This window comes from Emiliania huxleyi, assembly GCF_000372725.1.
Source record: "Emiliania huxleyi CCMP1516 unplaced genomic scaffold EMIHUscaffold_836, whole genome shotgun sequence".
Classification (NCBI taxonomy): domain Eukaryota; phylum Haptophyta; order Isochrysidales; family Noelaerhabdaceae; genus Emiliania; species Emiliania huxleyi.
Window position 1 is genome coordinate 3,209 of NW_005195762.1, and position 13,037 is coordinate 16,245.

Sequence of the window (13,037 nt, forward strand, 5' to 3'; positions counted from 1 at the left end):
ATGGCGGGACGGCGCATGTTTGTGGCACTCGGCAGTAGGCACCCGCGGCACGGCCCCGCTGTCGGCTCTCGCAGGCTGCGGAACCGGACCCAGAAGGGGACGGTCCGGGCGAGTGTGGCAGTTCCTGCGCTAGCATGGGCACCCTCTATCATAGCACTACTGATCCTGGTCATTAGAGCTGCCAGAGATAGCGTCAGGAGCCGGTAGGAGTCAAAACCCCTCATATTTGAGACATCGTGGCCCATATACTCGTGCAACAACCCCTGGTCAACTCACCCTCCACACCCCGTATATAAAAGCCGTAGAGCCGTTCCGTACCTGTTAAGACTAGAGCCGTAGTAATACTAACGCGCGGGAGGTACTAGTACACACTATACACTATAGTACTGTACTAGGAGTGCACAGTACACAGTCAACGTACAACGTACGCACCGTCGCCAACGCGGCGCTGGCAATGGCTCGGTGCCACCACCCCATCATCCATGCCGTCGGTCGCCGCCAGCCAGAAGCTCCTTCGTCTTGCGCGCCGACTTCTTGGGGCCGCCGACGTTGGGCGTGTGAGCCCTGACGCGCTTCGTGCTCGGAAGGCCCTGCTCTCGCTCGGCGGTGACGATTGGCGGCGAGTACTTGTAGACAGCGGTTTTCCTCAACTGCTTGTCGCCCCTGTCTATCTGCTCGTCCGACAGGCGCTTCTCCCCGGTGGCGGAGAACTGAGGGAAGCTTTTTCGATCGTTGAGAAGCGCTCCCACGCTCGCCTCCGCGCGTGACATCGCACGCTTACCAGGCGCAGTCTCGAGGTTCAGCGCGACACCCTCCATCGCCGCCTGCCGCTTGACCGCCTCAAAGACCTCAACCACCGTGCCTTCGTTCTCGGGCAGCGTGAGCATCGCGCTCTCGACCAAACTAACAGTGACACCGCTCTTCACCCGCGGCCCGTCTCCAGTCGACAGAGGCGCATAGCCCGACAGGAAGCGCTTCGAACACCCAGCGATGCTACCACAAGAGCGCCCAATGCCCCGCCCAATGCTCGCCTGCATCTCTCCCGCATCGATCCTCACTCGCACAGCCTCGATCTCCTCAGGCGTCCACCTCGCACCCGCAGGCTTCGGGAGCACGGTCGAGCTCACCACCTCATTCTTCCGCCCGCGAAGCTTCTCCCATCTCGTCTTTCGGAGCCGCGGCCCTTTGGCCGTGCGAGGCGTGCCGGACCGCCTTTGAAACTCGACCAGATAGACATTCTCGGGCCGATTTCGCTGCTGCTTTGGCCGGTACCACACCGTACCCACACGCTCGCGCATCTTGATGACGCCCTTGCGGGTCTTGCGGGTCTGCTGCCACACAACCTTGATCGTGTCGCCGTCGAGCATCGCCACATCGTCCGGCTCAGCCTCGGCGACGACTGCGGCGGCCGGAGCGCCTGGACCCATATGAACACACACACACACATATTACGCGTAGCGGTGGTTTTGCGCGAGGCGTTCATTCAAAAATCACCATTTCCCCCCTTTCCAGCCTCACATGGAAAATAGTGTGCGAAAGTGTGTGTGTGTGTGTACTCACTCACTCATACTGTGCGAAAGCTACCGCCGCACCCACGGCAGGCCGCTAGCGTGGGGAAGCGCTCCGTCCCGAGCGACTCGAGAGGGACCCCCACCGCTTGCCAGTGGTGTGTCACTTGTATTGCCCGTTCGTGCTTTTGGCTACCCGGGTCAAACCATCCGCTCAGAGGGCACCCACCTCCCTCGCCCGAGCAGCGCTCCCGCCATTTCGAGAAGGTACTCGAGTATCAGACACGCCTCTCATACTGTAGAGCCGTACGATACCGTCCAGAGAGCCTCACGACCGCACCCCCCTGTATATGACCTACCGCACCCGTACCCGGCTACCGCCGCCGCGTGCGACGTACGTGGCGCCGCTGGCCATCCCGGCTGCTGCCGCCGCCCCTCTCGACGCCGCTCCCCTCGCCGCCGGTATCGACCGCGCCGCCGACGTTGGTCGCGCTGGTATTAGGGGCCGTGACGTTGGCCGCCGGCAGCGCGTCCCCAGTCTCGCCGTCGCTCTTCTCGCCGTCGCTCGCCTCGCCGCTGGTATTAGGGGCCGCGCTGCCGGCGCCGAGCGTCACCTGCCTCCACGTCTCTTCCTCTAAGGAGAGGAGAGGCTCGGCGTCCGGGTAGCCGTCGTACTCGACCGCATCCACACGAGCCGGCCGCCCGAACCCTCCTCCCGCCACGTGATGGTGGCCGGCCACCACCCCTGCTCGCCTAGGATCTCGACGTGCGTGCCTATCTCGATGACAGCGTGCCCGGCCAGCCTCGCCGTCGCGTCCACGCGCAGCCGCTCCGCCGCGCCTCCTGCGGCTCCGCGGGCTGCCGCAGCACGTAGTGTCGGCCGTACTCCGCGCCACCCGCGAGGACGTCAGCCGCTCACCGTCTCGACCGCCGCCTCGATTGGCGGAGGGGCTCGACCCGTCGTTCCGCGACGCTGTCCTCGCCGACGTGTCCATCCCAGGCCCATCTCTCAGCCATACCCCCTGACCCCCCCTCTGGACGCGTCCACCCTACGTCCAACATTCGCATCCCCAAAAATACATACATATTTCCCGTGGTCCTTAGGCGCTTAGCTCCATGAACCAACAATAAGTGCTCTCCACACATTACGCATTACACACATATTGATGAGAGCGAGAGATTTTGTGTGTTTTTGTCCACATTACTCATTAGTTATAATCATTAGAGCGAGCGCGCGCGAGCAATTGTGTGTGAGAGAGAGCTCTCTTCATATGCGGGTGACAAGAAAAAATACTTGACAAGAACAAATACACTCTCGCGGATGTGGCCCTCCTCGGCGCTACACGACGATGAGCGGGACCGCGCGCCTCGCGCCGAGGCCCCTCGCGCGGCGCGCGCGCTGAGAGCTGTGCGGCGGCGGGTCGCCACCACGCGCCTCTGCCTCCCACGACTATCTATCCTGCGCGAGCCCTGACCCCGCCTCCGCCGCTTCCGGACAGACCCATCGACGCCTCACAGTGCCACTTCCCGGCCGCTCACAGCTTCGCGCGGAGCGCCTGCTCCAGCTTGAGCGTCTCGGCGACAAAGGCGTTGATCCCCTCGGCCATCTTGGTGGTGGCGCACACGTCGGCGTTGAGCGCGAGCCGGAACTGAGACTCGGACATGTCGCCTGCTCACAGCGGATGACGCGTGCAAGCGTGAATGGGCTCCGCAGCTGAGACTCGGAGATGTCTCTCCTCCGCCGACGATCGGGTCCGAGCAGGCGGCGGCGGCGACGTCCGGCTGCAGGGCGCGGGCGAGGGGCGCCTCGCTCTCCGCCAGGCTGGCCAGCAGCGGGGGCGGGATCGTCATCCGGTCCACGCCTAATCTCGGATGATCTCGGGTGATCTCGGGTGATCTCGGAGGCGGGGTACGTCATCCGGTCCACGCCGGTCGTGGACGAGTCAGCGGACGTGTCAGTGGGCGTGTCAGTGGACGTGTCAGTGGACGTGTCAGCGGGCGTGTCAGTGGACGTGTCAGTGGACGTGTCAGTGGACGTGTCAGTGGACGTGTCAGCGGGCGTGTCAGTGGACGTGTCAGTGGACGTGTCAGCGGACGTGTCAGTAGACGTGTCAGTGGACGTGTCAGTGGACGTGTCAGTGGACGTGTCGTGGACGTGTCAGTGGACGTGTCAGTGGACGTGTCGTGGGCGTGTCAGTGGGCGTGTCGTGGGTGCGTGTCAGTGGGCGTGTGGTGAGCAGCGTGTCCCAGCACAGACCGGCGAGAGCGACGATCTCGTCGGTGGCGAAGGCAGGGTCCGACGGTCCGCGCGAGGGCCGCCACGACGCGGGCATGCAGATGGTGCCGTCGTGCCCGTGCGCCTTGTAGTACGCGTAGATGCGCCGCACGCACTTGACTCCGGGGTCATCGCTCGGCTCGTAGGTGGACTCGCCTAGGAGAAGGCTCCTAGAAGGTTCCTAGAAGGTTCCGGGGTCATCGCTCGGCTCGTAGGTGGACTCGCCTAGGAGAAGGCTCCTAGAAGGTTCCTAGAAGGTTCCGGGGTCATCGCTCGGCTCGCAGGTGGACTCGCCTCCGTTTGCAGAGTGCCAGTCCTTGATGCGGCCGGGGAAGGGCGAGATGAGGCGGGCGCCGGCCTGTGCAGCAGCGACGGCTTGGATGAAGCCGAAGATGAGGGTGATGTTGCACCGGATGCCCTCCCGCTCGAGCTCGCGCGCCGCCTGGATCCCCTCCCACGTCCCCGCCAGCTTGACCAGCACGCGCGAGCGGTCGACGCCCTCGGCCTCGTACATGGCGATGATGCGGCGCGCGCGGCGGAGCGACTCGGCGGTGTTGAAGGACTCGCGGATGTCCACCTCGGTGGACACGTACCCGGGCACCAGCTTTACGATCTCGAGGCCGAGCTCCACCGCGAGCCGGTCCATCGCCAGCTCGAGCACGGCGCCGTCGCCGTCGGCGTTCGCCTTGGCGTAGCGCACGGCCGCGTCGACAAACGCGACGTACCGCTCGTCGCCGCTGAGGCCCGCCTGGCTCACAAACAGCGGGTTCGTCGTCGCGTCGGTTATGCTGCCCGTCTTTGCGAACTCGGCAATGACGTCGAGGTCTCCGGTGTCTATCGAGAGGGTGGTCACCGCGGCGAGCTGCTCAAGGCGCGACGCGGCCATCGAGGGCCGGCCGCCGCGCGAGACAGGCTGCCGGCTGCTAGCGACCGCAGCCGGCCGCACGACAGAGAGGGCAGCCGCGAGCAGCATGTGTGTGTGTGCAGGCCGCGAGGGAAGAGGCGGCCGCGAGGGAGACGGCCGCTGGCCGAGTCGAATCGTTTTGCAATGAGAATTTTCGCAGCCGAGGTGTTTTTTGTGTTGTTCTGTTTGTGTGTGTGAGTGTGATGGCAGTTATCAGTTGCGGCCGTCGCCGCGGCTCGTCTCTGCCGCGGCGGCTGCTGCGTGCGTGCACGCGGCGGCAAGAATACTCCCCCCCCCCCCCCCCTCTCCCTCCTCGCAGTAGGGCCCATGCCCCACGACCATGTTCCGGTAGAAAGAACGCTCTCGCCGAACGAAAGCGACAAAAGCGCCCTCCCTTCCGACCGTGCTCCCATCCATGATCCATCCCCGCTGCTGCTGAGGGGACAGACGACCTTGACATCGCCGGAATAACCGCGTGCGAATGATTGCACGCGAGAGAGATTTTTATTAACCAACAAGAAATCACGACTCTCACAGTGATTTGGGCTCGGCAGCTTGTTAGCCCTCAGCCGAAGCTGGGGCCGGTCCCGTAGCCGAGAGAGCCCGCGCCGTGAGTTCGACGCGGTCGGGAGGCCTTGCGGAGAGGCCAGCGAGGTGGCGATCGCTGTACTTCATGGTCGTCATCAAGTGACCAAGACATCGACAACCTGCCCGTGGCAGACATCGAGGACGCGGCCCTCACCATGCTCGCCCACCAAGGACACCACGGGGGGGCCGGACCATCGCACGCGCCGATATACTCGACGCCTCCCCAAAGCGCTCCGGTCGCCATCCCGCCTCGGTTCTCGCAAGGCGACAGGTCGGCAAACACTTGCCCTCCAACCTCAATTCCCCGGACTCTTGGATTCGACCTCGGTCCGGTACAAGTCGTGCCGGCCTTCGCCGAAGCCAACGTGCTCAACCGATCGAACGGCGTGTCCGAATACGAATGGCACATCGCCCCAAGCGACGAGCGTTATCATCCTCGCGCTGAGTACGAATACCACCGCATGTATGAGGAGACGTACGGCCAAAAGATGGCGTGCGTCCGCTCGCAGTGCGAGATGCGATGCAATTGCTACACCCTCCTCCGCCGACTTCGCCCCCAAGCGGGGCCCGACACGACGGTCCGCCCCAGCTCATTGAGCGCTCCGAACACGACAGCACCGAGCCCGCACCGGCAAGTCTACTGTCCGGAAAGCGCGCCACCAAGCCCTCCAGAAGAAGAGTACATCGACCTCTATCCTGAGCTCGAGGCGTGCCTTTGCGCTCTTGATGAGGGGCAAGTCAGAACCCACAACACCGACGCCTTCAGTACGCTCGCCAAGAGAGGCGGGCTCGACGGTTTTCCAGGCGCCGCCGACGCACTGTACGCGGCAATCAACTTTCGGGAATTCCCCGAACAGTACACGCGCTTGCCGTCCGTGTCCGAGGCCCATAATGTCGACGAGAGGACGTTTAAGCACGCTCTCGCCCTCGTTGACTACCTCTACGCACGACACTTCAAGATTAATTTCGACATCAGCTGTTCTGCTGACCAGTTCACCGTGCTGGTGAGTGAAACCTGCGGAACGCCATCAGCACACCTTACCGACCTATCCGCTGACGAAGGCGACCAGACGACGCACCTCCACATCGACTCATGCGGAGGCGCCCACGTCTTCCGAGACAAAGCCTTCATCCTCGACCCTTCCGCCCACGTGCCGACCAATGTCCGCATGAACACCGGCACGGGTCAATCCGAAACGTGTCACTCCTATGGACCCTTCGCCTTCGAGGTGCAAGACCGAGACGGCAACTGGTTCCCCGTCGTGCGCAACGGATTTTTCCTCCCGACGTTCAAAGCAAACATCTTCTCGGTGAATCGCGACCGCCGTCTCAACGGCTCCGAGATCATCCCATCTCAAGATGTGAGCTCGATCAGCGCACGCAACAGCGACACGCTCATCATAGACGGACGAGAAGTCTCGGTGTCAAACGCCAAAGACATCTCGCGGGTGGCCATCAGGCCAGTCAGCGGGTACGACCAAAGCCTATCCACTGCCTTATGGACGGAATTGAGCCCAGACGTGGAGCTCATGCACCGCCGCCTAGGGCACATGCCTCTCGCAGCTATGGCTAAACTGCCAGAGCACGCTGTCGGCTGCGACATCCATGTGCCCGCAAAAGCGATCGCCGAACACCGCCACTCCTGTGAAACGTGCGTCGGCTCTCGCATGAAGAAACTACCGGAGACAAAGACAGCCCCAACATTTGAGAAGTCGACCCAAGTGGGAGAGCTGACGTACAGCGACCTCCTTGGCCCTCTCCCTGAAAGCGCTGTTCACAGCTTCCGGTACGCCGCCGTCTTCGTCGACGACTTTAGCGGCTACATCTCGGTATACCCGATACGAGAAAAGAGCGACCTTGAGCATACTTACGCACGCTATGAGCAAGATATGTCGCCATACGTCTCGACCATCCAACGGCGCTTCCACAGCGACAACGGCGGCGAGTTCATCAATAACTCGTTCGCCGAGTACCTGCGCTCAAAGAGTGAAAAGCAAACGCAGAGCTCACCGTATGCGCCAAACCAAAACACCATCGCAGAGCAAGCGATGTGGAAGTTGTGCTCTACCACACGGGCTCTCCTTCTCGAATCGGGCCTCCCCACATGCCACTGGGCGATGGCCATCATTCAAGCGGCAAAGCGCATTAACGTGCAGCCGAGGAGGATGCACCCCGTGGGCTCGACCATCGGCATCCTACCGCCGAACAACAACGAGGAGCGCAAGGAACTTGCCAAACAACGGCAATCCGGCAAGGTATGGACAACGCCATATTGCCGACTCAAAGGCCACCTTCCAAGCCTACGACACCTCAAGGTCTTCGGCTGCCGCGCGTTCATGTTACGCGAACCAACCAAAGGACGCGCCAAGCTCGAAACCCTCGTCGACAAGGGCTGGCTAATCGGACCGGCTCGATACGCCAGGGGTTTCATTGTCTTCATCCCCAATGGAAAGGGTCTGACCTCTGGCAAGTACAAAATCAGTCGCAACGTCAGGGTTGACGAATACCTCCTCCCGCGAGGACGCGTAAGCAACTCGTCGCCCACAACGCCTCCCGACGATCCAGGGGGTGTGACCAGTCCACCCGCCAACCCACCGACGGTGGAGGCGTGGGCTGGCCCACCAAAGTCGGGCTCAGACGTGACTTGGGCTACCGCCGCCCCGCCACCACGCGTCAAGGCGTGGAAAGGCGCGCACGACGCTGGCAAGCAAGTGACATGGGCGTCCGCCACTCCGGCTACTGAACACAACAGGCAGCAGGCCCAAGGGCCTTCGCCTGAGGGGGTGGACGCGTCCAAGCAGCCTGAAGTGCACTCGACTACGCACACAGGTTATGGCGGGACATGCGACGAACCCCCCCAAATGCACGTCTCTGACCGACGTGACCTTCAAGAATGGATCGACGACGAAGACACCGACGCCATCACCGCTTTCGCGACCTACCAGAAGATGGTGCGAGCTGAAGGACCTGATGAACTCCAGATGATCGACATCCCAAAGTCGTGCAAGGCCGCCTTCGAAGGCCCGCATGGTAAACAATGGATGGACTCGTTCTGCGAGGAGATCGACTCGTTCAGGGACACCGGCGCGATGCGCATCGAGACGGTACCGCCGGGATGCAAGGTGATCGATCCCACCGTCGTACGAGACATCAAGTGCAATGAGGACCTCACAATCGGACGGCGGAAGACGCGGCTTTGCGCGCGCGGCTTCATGCAAGTGTTTGGAGAACACTACTTTAACACCTTCTCCAACACAGTGCGCTACGACACGTTGCGCACACTCCTTTCAATCGCCGCCTCGATGGACCTCACTCTCACAAGCCTCGACATCAAGACTGCCTACCTCAACGGGTACATCGAACCAGGTGTTAAGCTCTACCTGCGCTTCCCCAGGGGCTGGAAATTCACCAAGAACGGCGACTCGTGGGATTACGAGTACACTGGCGACTTCCAAAAGACACGCGGGAAGCCCGAACAGGCATTTCGTCTGGTCAAGGCGATGTACGGCCTGAAGCAAGGGGGTGCCGTCTGGGAAGAGGAGCTCCGGAACTTCCTCCTCTCCCTTGGCGCAGTCCAAAGCACGGTCGACCCATGCCTGTGGCGCTACTCCGAGTCGGGCAAGATGATCCTCTTTGTCGTCTATGTCGACGACCTCATCATGGCGTGCTCTTGCCAGCACTTCCGCGATGCATTTGTCAAGCAGCTTAGTGACAAGTTCACACTGCGCGACAACGGGCTGCTCACCTGGGTCTTCGGTGCGACGATCGCGCAAGACCTGCGAGCGGGTACCGTCAAGCTTCACCAACAGCGGTACACGACGCAGCTCGTGGAACAATTCCTCGAGACTAAGCCGCACCCGTCTCGCCGTGTTGTACCATGCACGGAAGAAATCAGCAACCTCACGCCGCTTGCTGAAGGTGAGATGATCCATCCGCAGTACGCCTGCTTGATCGGCAAGCTAGGATGGCTCGCAACCATCTCGCGCCCCGACATCGCGCTCGCCTACTCACTCCTGGCAAAGTTTGCTGCTGCGGGAGGGGAGCGCCATTTCAAGTGTGCGATCGGTGTGGTTGAGTACCTCGCTAAAACCAGTTCGAAGGCCCTTGTCTACCGACGTGACCTCACGGGCGAGCTGGACGACCATATTGTCGAACACACCGAATTAACCAAGGTCGAAGTCAACCGATTCACCCCCAAGATCTTCCCTGACGCTTCGCATGGGGGTGAGAAGCCACAGGCTGGATACATGATCTTCCATGGCGAGGACCTAATCAGCTTCCACTCGGGACGACTCCGAACTACCCCTCTCTCGAGCACGCAAGGGGAGTATGATATCGCGACCAAGGCAGTCCAAACGGGACTAGCTCTCTCTGACACCATTACTTTCGCACTCGAAGACCTACCGGACTTCCTGGCGAAGCACTCGAAGGATGAGCTGGGTCTCCCCATGCCGGTCTACTGCGACAACAAGTCGGCCTGCCTCCTATCCGAGGGGAATACCTCTTCCAAGAGGATGCGCCACGTCGCAACCAAGATTGCCTTCCTACGGGAGCAAATTAAGGATGACAAGCGCGTACACATGTACCACATCCGCACCCAAGGCCAACTGGCGGACATCATGACCAAGCCGCTGGTGGCAAGTGTCTTCCATCCGCTCGTCGCTTTCGCCCTCGGGTAGTTAGCTGGGGGACACTGGTGATCCCCAAACGGGCACTAGCAGCACCAACAGCCGAGCCGCGGCATGTCGGCGCTGAGGGGGTGATCTGCGCGAGTTGCGGATACACCCTGGTCCCCCAGGTGTGAACGTCACGTGTGAACAGTCTCAGTAGCCACTGTGAGTCTCCCGTGACAGCCGTAGTGTCTGTGAGTAGCGGGGGAGCGAGTAGATAGCCGAACGGGGGGTTTTCCCCGACCTCCCCGAGGTCGGCCTGCGACCTCCGAGAGGTCTTGCGCCGCTGCACCCGCCGGGTTTTGCGAGCCCGGAAACGCTGAAAAGTAGGCTAGTAAGCGGGTGTTCTGTGTGGCTTGAGTAACAATCAAAGTTCTAAAACCGCCCGGAGGTGCTGTCACTCCGTAGAACGAACTAAGTAAACCTCACCGAGGTCGCCACTCAACCTCCCGGAGGTCATGGCAGAGCGTCGGGCGCCATGCGCCCGCTCGCCAGGGCCCGGCCCGGGGAGTGGCAGTCGCTCTTCTTGCGACCTGCGTCAAAGGCTGCAGAACACGCTGCATATCGCCGGTTCACGGGCCCAAGGCGATGGTTCACGCCTCGGGTCCGGCGGCAGCTCACGCCCTGCACAAGGTAAACTCCCAGTTCCGCAGCACTTCACAGCTATGCTCGCGTTGGGCTAGCTTGGTTAGGGTGCCCACAGGGCCCAAAAAAAGAAAGGAAAAAAGAAATGGGCCAACCCGATCGCAGCACTTCGTGTTGGCCAGTCGAGAAATGTCGAGGAATCGACCAGTAAGCGTCACAGAAGCATCATCACCTCTCCTTCCTCACCATGTCGCTCGCGTTGCTCTCCTCGCCGCTCTCGCTAGCCGGCCCCGCGCTCGTCGCAACCCCCAAGGTGTCGCCGCGCATGGCCGTCGCGATGCGCAAGAAGGTGTGCACCCACAAGCTATCGCGCCAGCGCCACCAAAGCCATCGCGCCACACGTCACGCCTGCTCTATCCACCCTCGCACCACCGCGGCCTCACGCCTCCCCTCCCTCCCGCCCTCCAGTCCGCCAAGAAGGACCCGCTCGCCGACGAGTTTGCGTTCGGCCTGCCCGGCGGCGACAACATCCTCGGCAACTTCGATCCCGCCGGCTTCCTCGAGGGCAAGAGCAAGGGCGAGGTCTACCGGCTGCGCGAGGCGGAGCTGGCGCACGGCCGCGTCGGCATGCTCGCGGCGACCGGCTTCCTCGTGCAGGAGCGCTTCCACCCGCTCTTCTCCGGCGACGGCGGCCCGGCCATCGACCAGATCCCCCAGCTGCCCTTCTGGCTGTGGATCGTCATGACCATCGGCATCGGCAACGCAGAGCTCTACCGCATCCGCGTGGGGTGGGCCAAGGTGGACCCCAAGACGGGCAAGGCGCCGTCCGCCCTCCGCCCAGACTACTACCCTGGCTACCTCAACTTTGACCCCCTCAACCTCGCGCCGGGCAACGAGAAGGACCTGCGCCTCATGCAGGAGCGCGAGCTGTCGCACGGCCGCCTCGGCATGATCGCCGCTGCCGGCTTCCTGGCGCAGGAGGCGGTCACGGGCCAGACGTGGGGCGCGTACTGGGGCGACGCCTCCTTCTGAGCTGCCCCCGGCAGCGTGGCGCCTCCCTCTCCCCGTGATACGTGTGGACCGTTTACGTCGCTCTCCGGCTCTCTCTTCTCTCACTGTGTTGTCGCTCACTTTTTTGCTCGCTACTCGCGCGTTACTCTCCCGGGCGGTGGCCCGGAGAGTCTCGAATATGGTTTTGTTTTTGGTTGTTCACCTTTCGCTCCTTCACGTGAGTCCCCCCCCCCGTGTCGGCTGTGGGCTGATCGCGTGAGGCCGGTTGGACGTGGATCTTTCGTGTGATCTCGATACTCGCGCGAACCGCGCGACTGACCCACTGACCAACCCAAGCGCACACGAGTTCTCTGCAGACCGTGTGCGTGTCGTGTGAGACCCCCCCCCCCCCCAGCGTGCCCGCCAAACCAAGACATTTGCGAGGAGGAGCGCACCGCAGGAGCTCCCTCCAGCTGCTCAGGAGCGAGGAGGGGCAGCGCCGCGGATCCACGGCGAGGGCGCGAGCGGCCAGACGCCTGTCCGACTGAGGACTAGAGTGGCAGAAAAGTCGGCCCCATCCATTACTGCATACTAGACGAGCACTTTCCAACCCTCAGCCCCAAAACTACCCCTCCCACAGCCACACACACCTCAGTCACCACGTCACACCGCCCTCTAGCGCACTGTCTGGCTCTGTCCGAGCCGCCAGTTCCCCGGCCTGCCCTTCATCCACTACGCGGCGCTGCCGCCCGTCGCCCCCTCGGTGACCGCCACCGCCTCCCTCGCCGCCTCCCAGCCCGCCGCCGCCGCCTCCTGTCTTTCCGCCGTGGCGCGGTCCTCCATCAGCACGCGCAGCGACCTCGCCCCCAGGCCCTCGAGGACGGCACTTACCTTTTGCTGCAGCAACCGCTCGCGGTCCGCGATGACAACCTCCACGACGCGGAAACTGGCCAGGTCGCCGCCGCCAATCTCCTTGAGCAAGGCGCTCGCCCGGAAGCCCTCCTCGCGAAGCGTGCGCGCCTGCGCGTCGTAGCGCACCTTGATGCGGTCGACAAGGCCAGAGAGGCCACCCACGGCGCTGTACGGCGGGCTAACTCGCATGCCGCTGGTTAGTCCCAGCAGCCGCGAGCAAAGCACCTCCCCGGGCGCCGAGTCGGCCGACCGCCGGAGCGGGTCGCGCAGGTGCGCCTCGAGGGCGGCGACGGTGTCTTCGAGGTGGCGGACGGCGTGTTCGGCCGCCTGCTTTTGCGCCTTGAGCGAGTGCTCTCGTTCGCACGCCATGGAGCGCACGTTCTTAATGACTCCCAGATTTGCGAAGAGAGGCAGCAGCGACTCCACCTCTAGGCCGAGCGTCGGCCTGAGCTCTCCGACAAGGCGGCCGACGCCCTCTGCATCAAAGGCCGAGAAGCCGTCGCACCTCGCAACTAGTGCAATGCGCTCGAGCATATTGTTCCGATCCGCCCACGCAGTCTCGGGATCGCCGGCCCGGGGGACGGGAGCGGCTTGGCGGGCGGCCG

General features: G+C 62.8%; 4 protein-coding genes across 4 annotated transcripts; 2 read left to right on the plus strand and 2 right to left on the minus strand.

The window, feature by feature from the left end:
* Positions 1-2,787: 2,787 nt before the first annotated feature.
* Positions 2,788-4,807, minus strand: EMIHUDRAFT_419908 (hypothetical protein). Its single transcript, XM_005758838.1, has 4 exons — positions 4,074-4,807; positions 3,766-3,950; positions 3,245-3,370; positions 2,788-3,177 (listed from the first exon to the last, which is right to left on the minus strand). The coding sequence occupies exons 1-4, from the start codon at positions 4,754-4,756 to the stop codon at positions 3,044-3,046; spliced, it is 1,128 nt and encodes a 375-aa protein (XP_005758895.1). The 5' UTR covers positions 4,757-4,807; the 3' UTR covers positions 2,788-3,043.
* Positions 4,808-5,430: 623 nt separating this feature from the next.
* On the plus strand, positions 5,431-8,054 carry EMIHUDRAFT_249874 (hypothetical protein; the record flags this gene model as incomplete). The annotated part of the gene is made up of 4 exons (XM_005758839.1): positions 5,431-6,926; positions 7,440-7,530; positions 7,666-7,986; positions 8,028-8,054. The coding sequence occupies 4 exons, from the start codon at positions 5,431-5,433 to the stop codon at positions 8,052-8,054; spliced, it is 1,935 nt and encodes a 644-aa protein (XP_005758896.1).
* Positions 8,055-10,760: 2,706 nt separating this feature from the next.
* Lhcf42 (light harvesting protein) lies at positions 10,761-11,762 on the plus strand. Its single transcript, XM_005758840.1, has 2 exons — positions 10,761-10,879; positions 10,999-11,762. The coding sequence occupies exons 1-2, from the start codon at positions 10,778-10,780 to the stop codon at positions 11,560-11,562; spliced, it is 666 nt and encodes a 221-aa protein (XP_005758897.1). The 5' UTR covers positions 10,761-10,777; the 3' UTR covers positions 11,563-11,762.
* Positions 11,763-12,195: 433 nt separating this feature from the next.
* Positions 12,196-12,966, minus strand: EMIHUDRAFT_249876 (hypothetical protein; the record flags this gene model as incomplete). Its single annotated transcript, XM_005758841.1, has 2 exons — positions 12,196-12,238; positions 12,380-12,966. The coding sequence occupies 2 exons, from the start codon at positions 12,964-12,966 to the stop codon at positions 12,196-12,198; spliced, it is 630 nt and encodes a 209-aa protein (XP_005758898.1).
* Between the last annotated feature and the right edge of the window lie 71 nt (positions 12,967-13,037).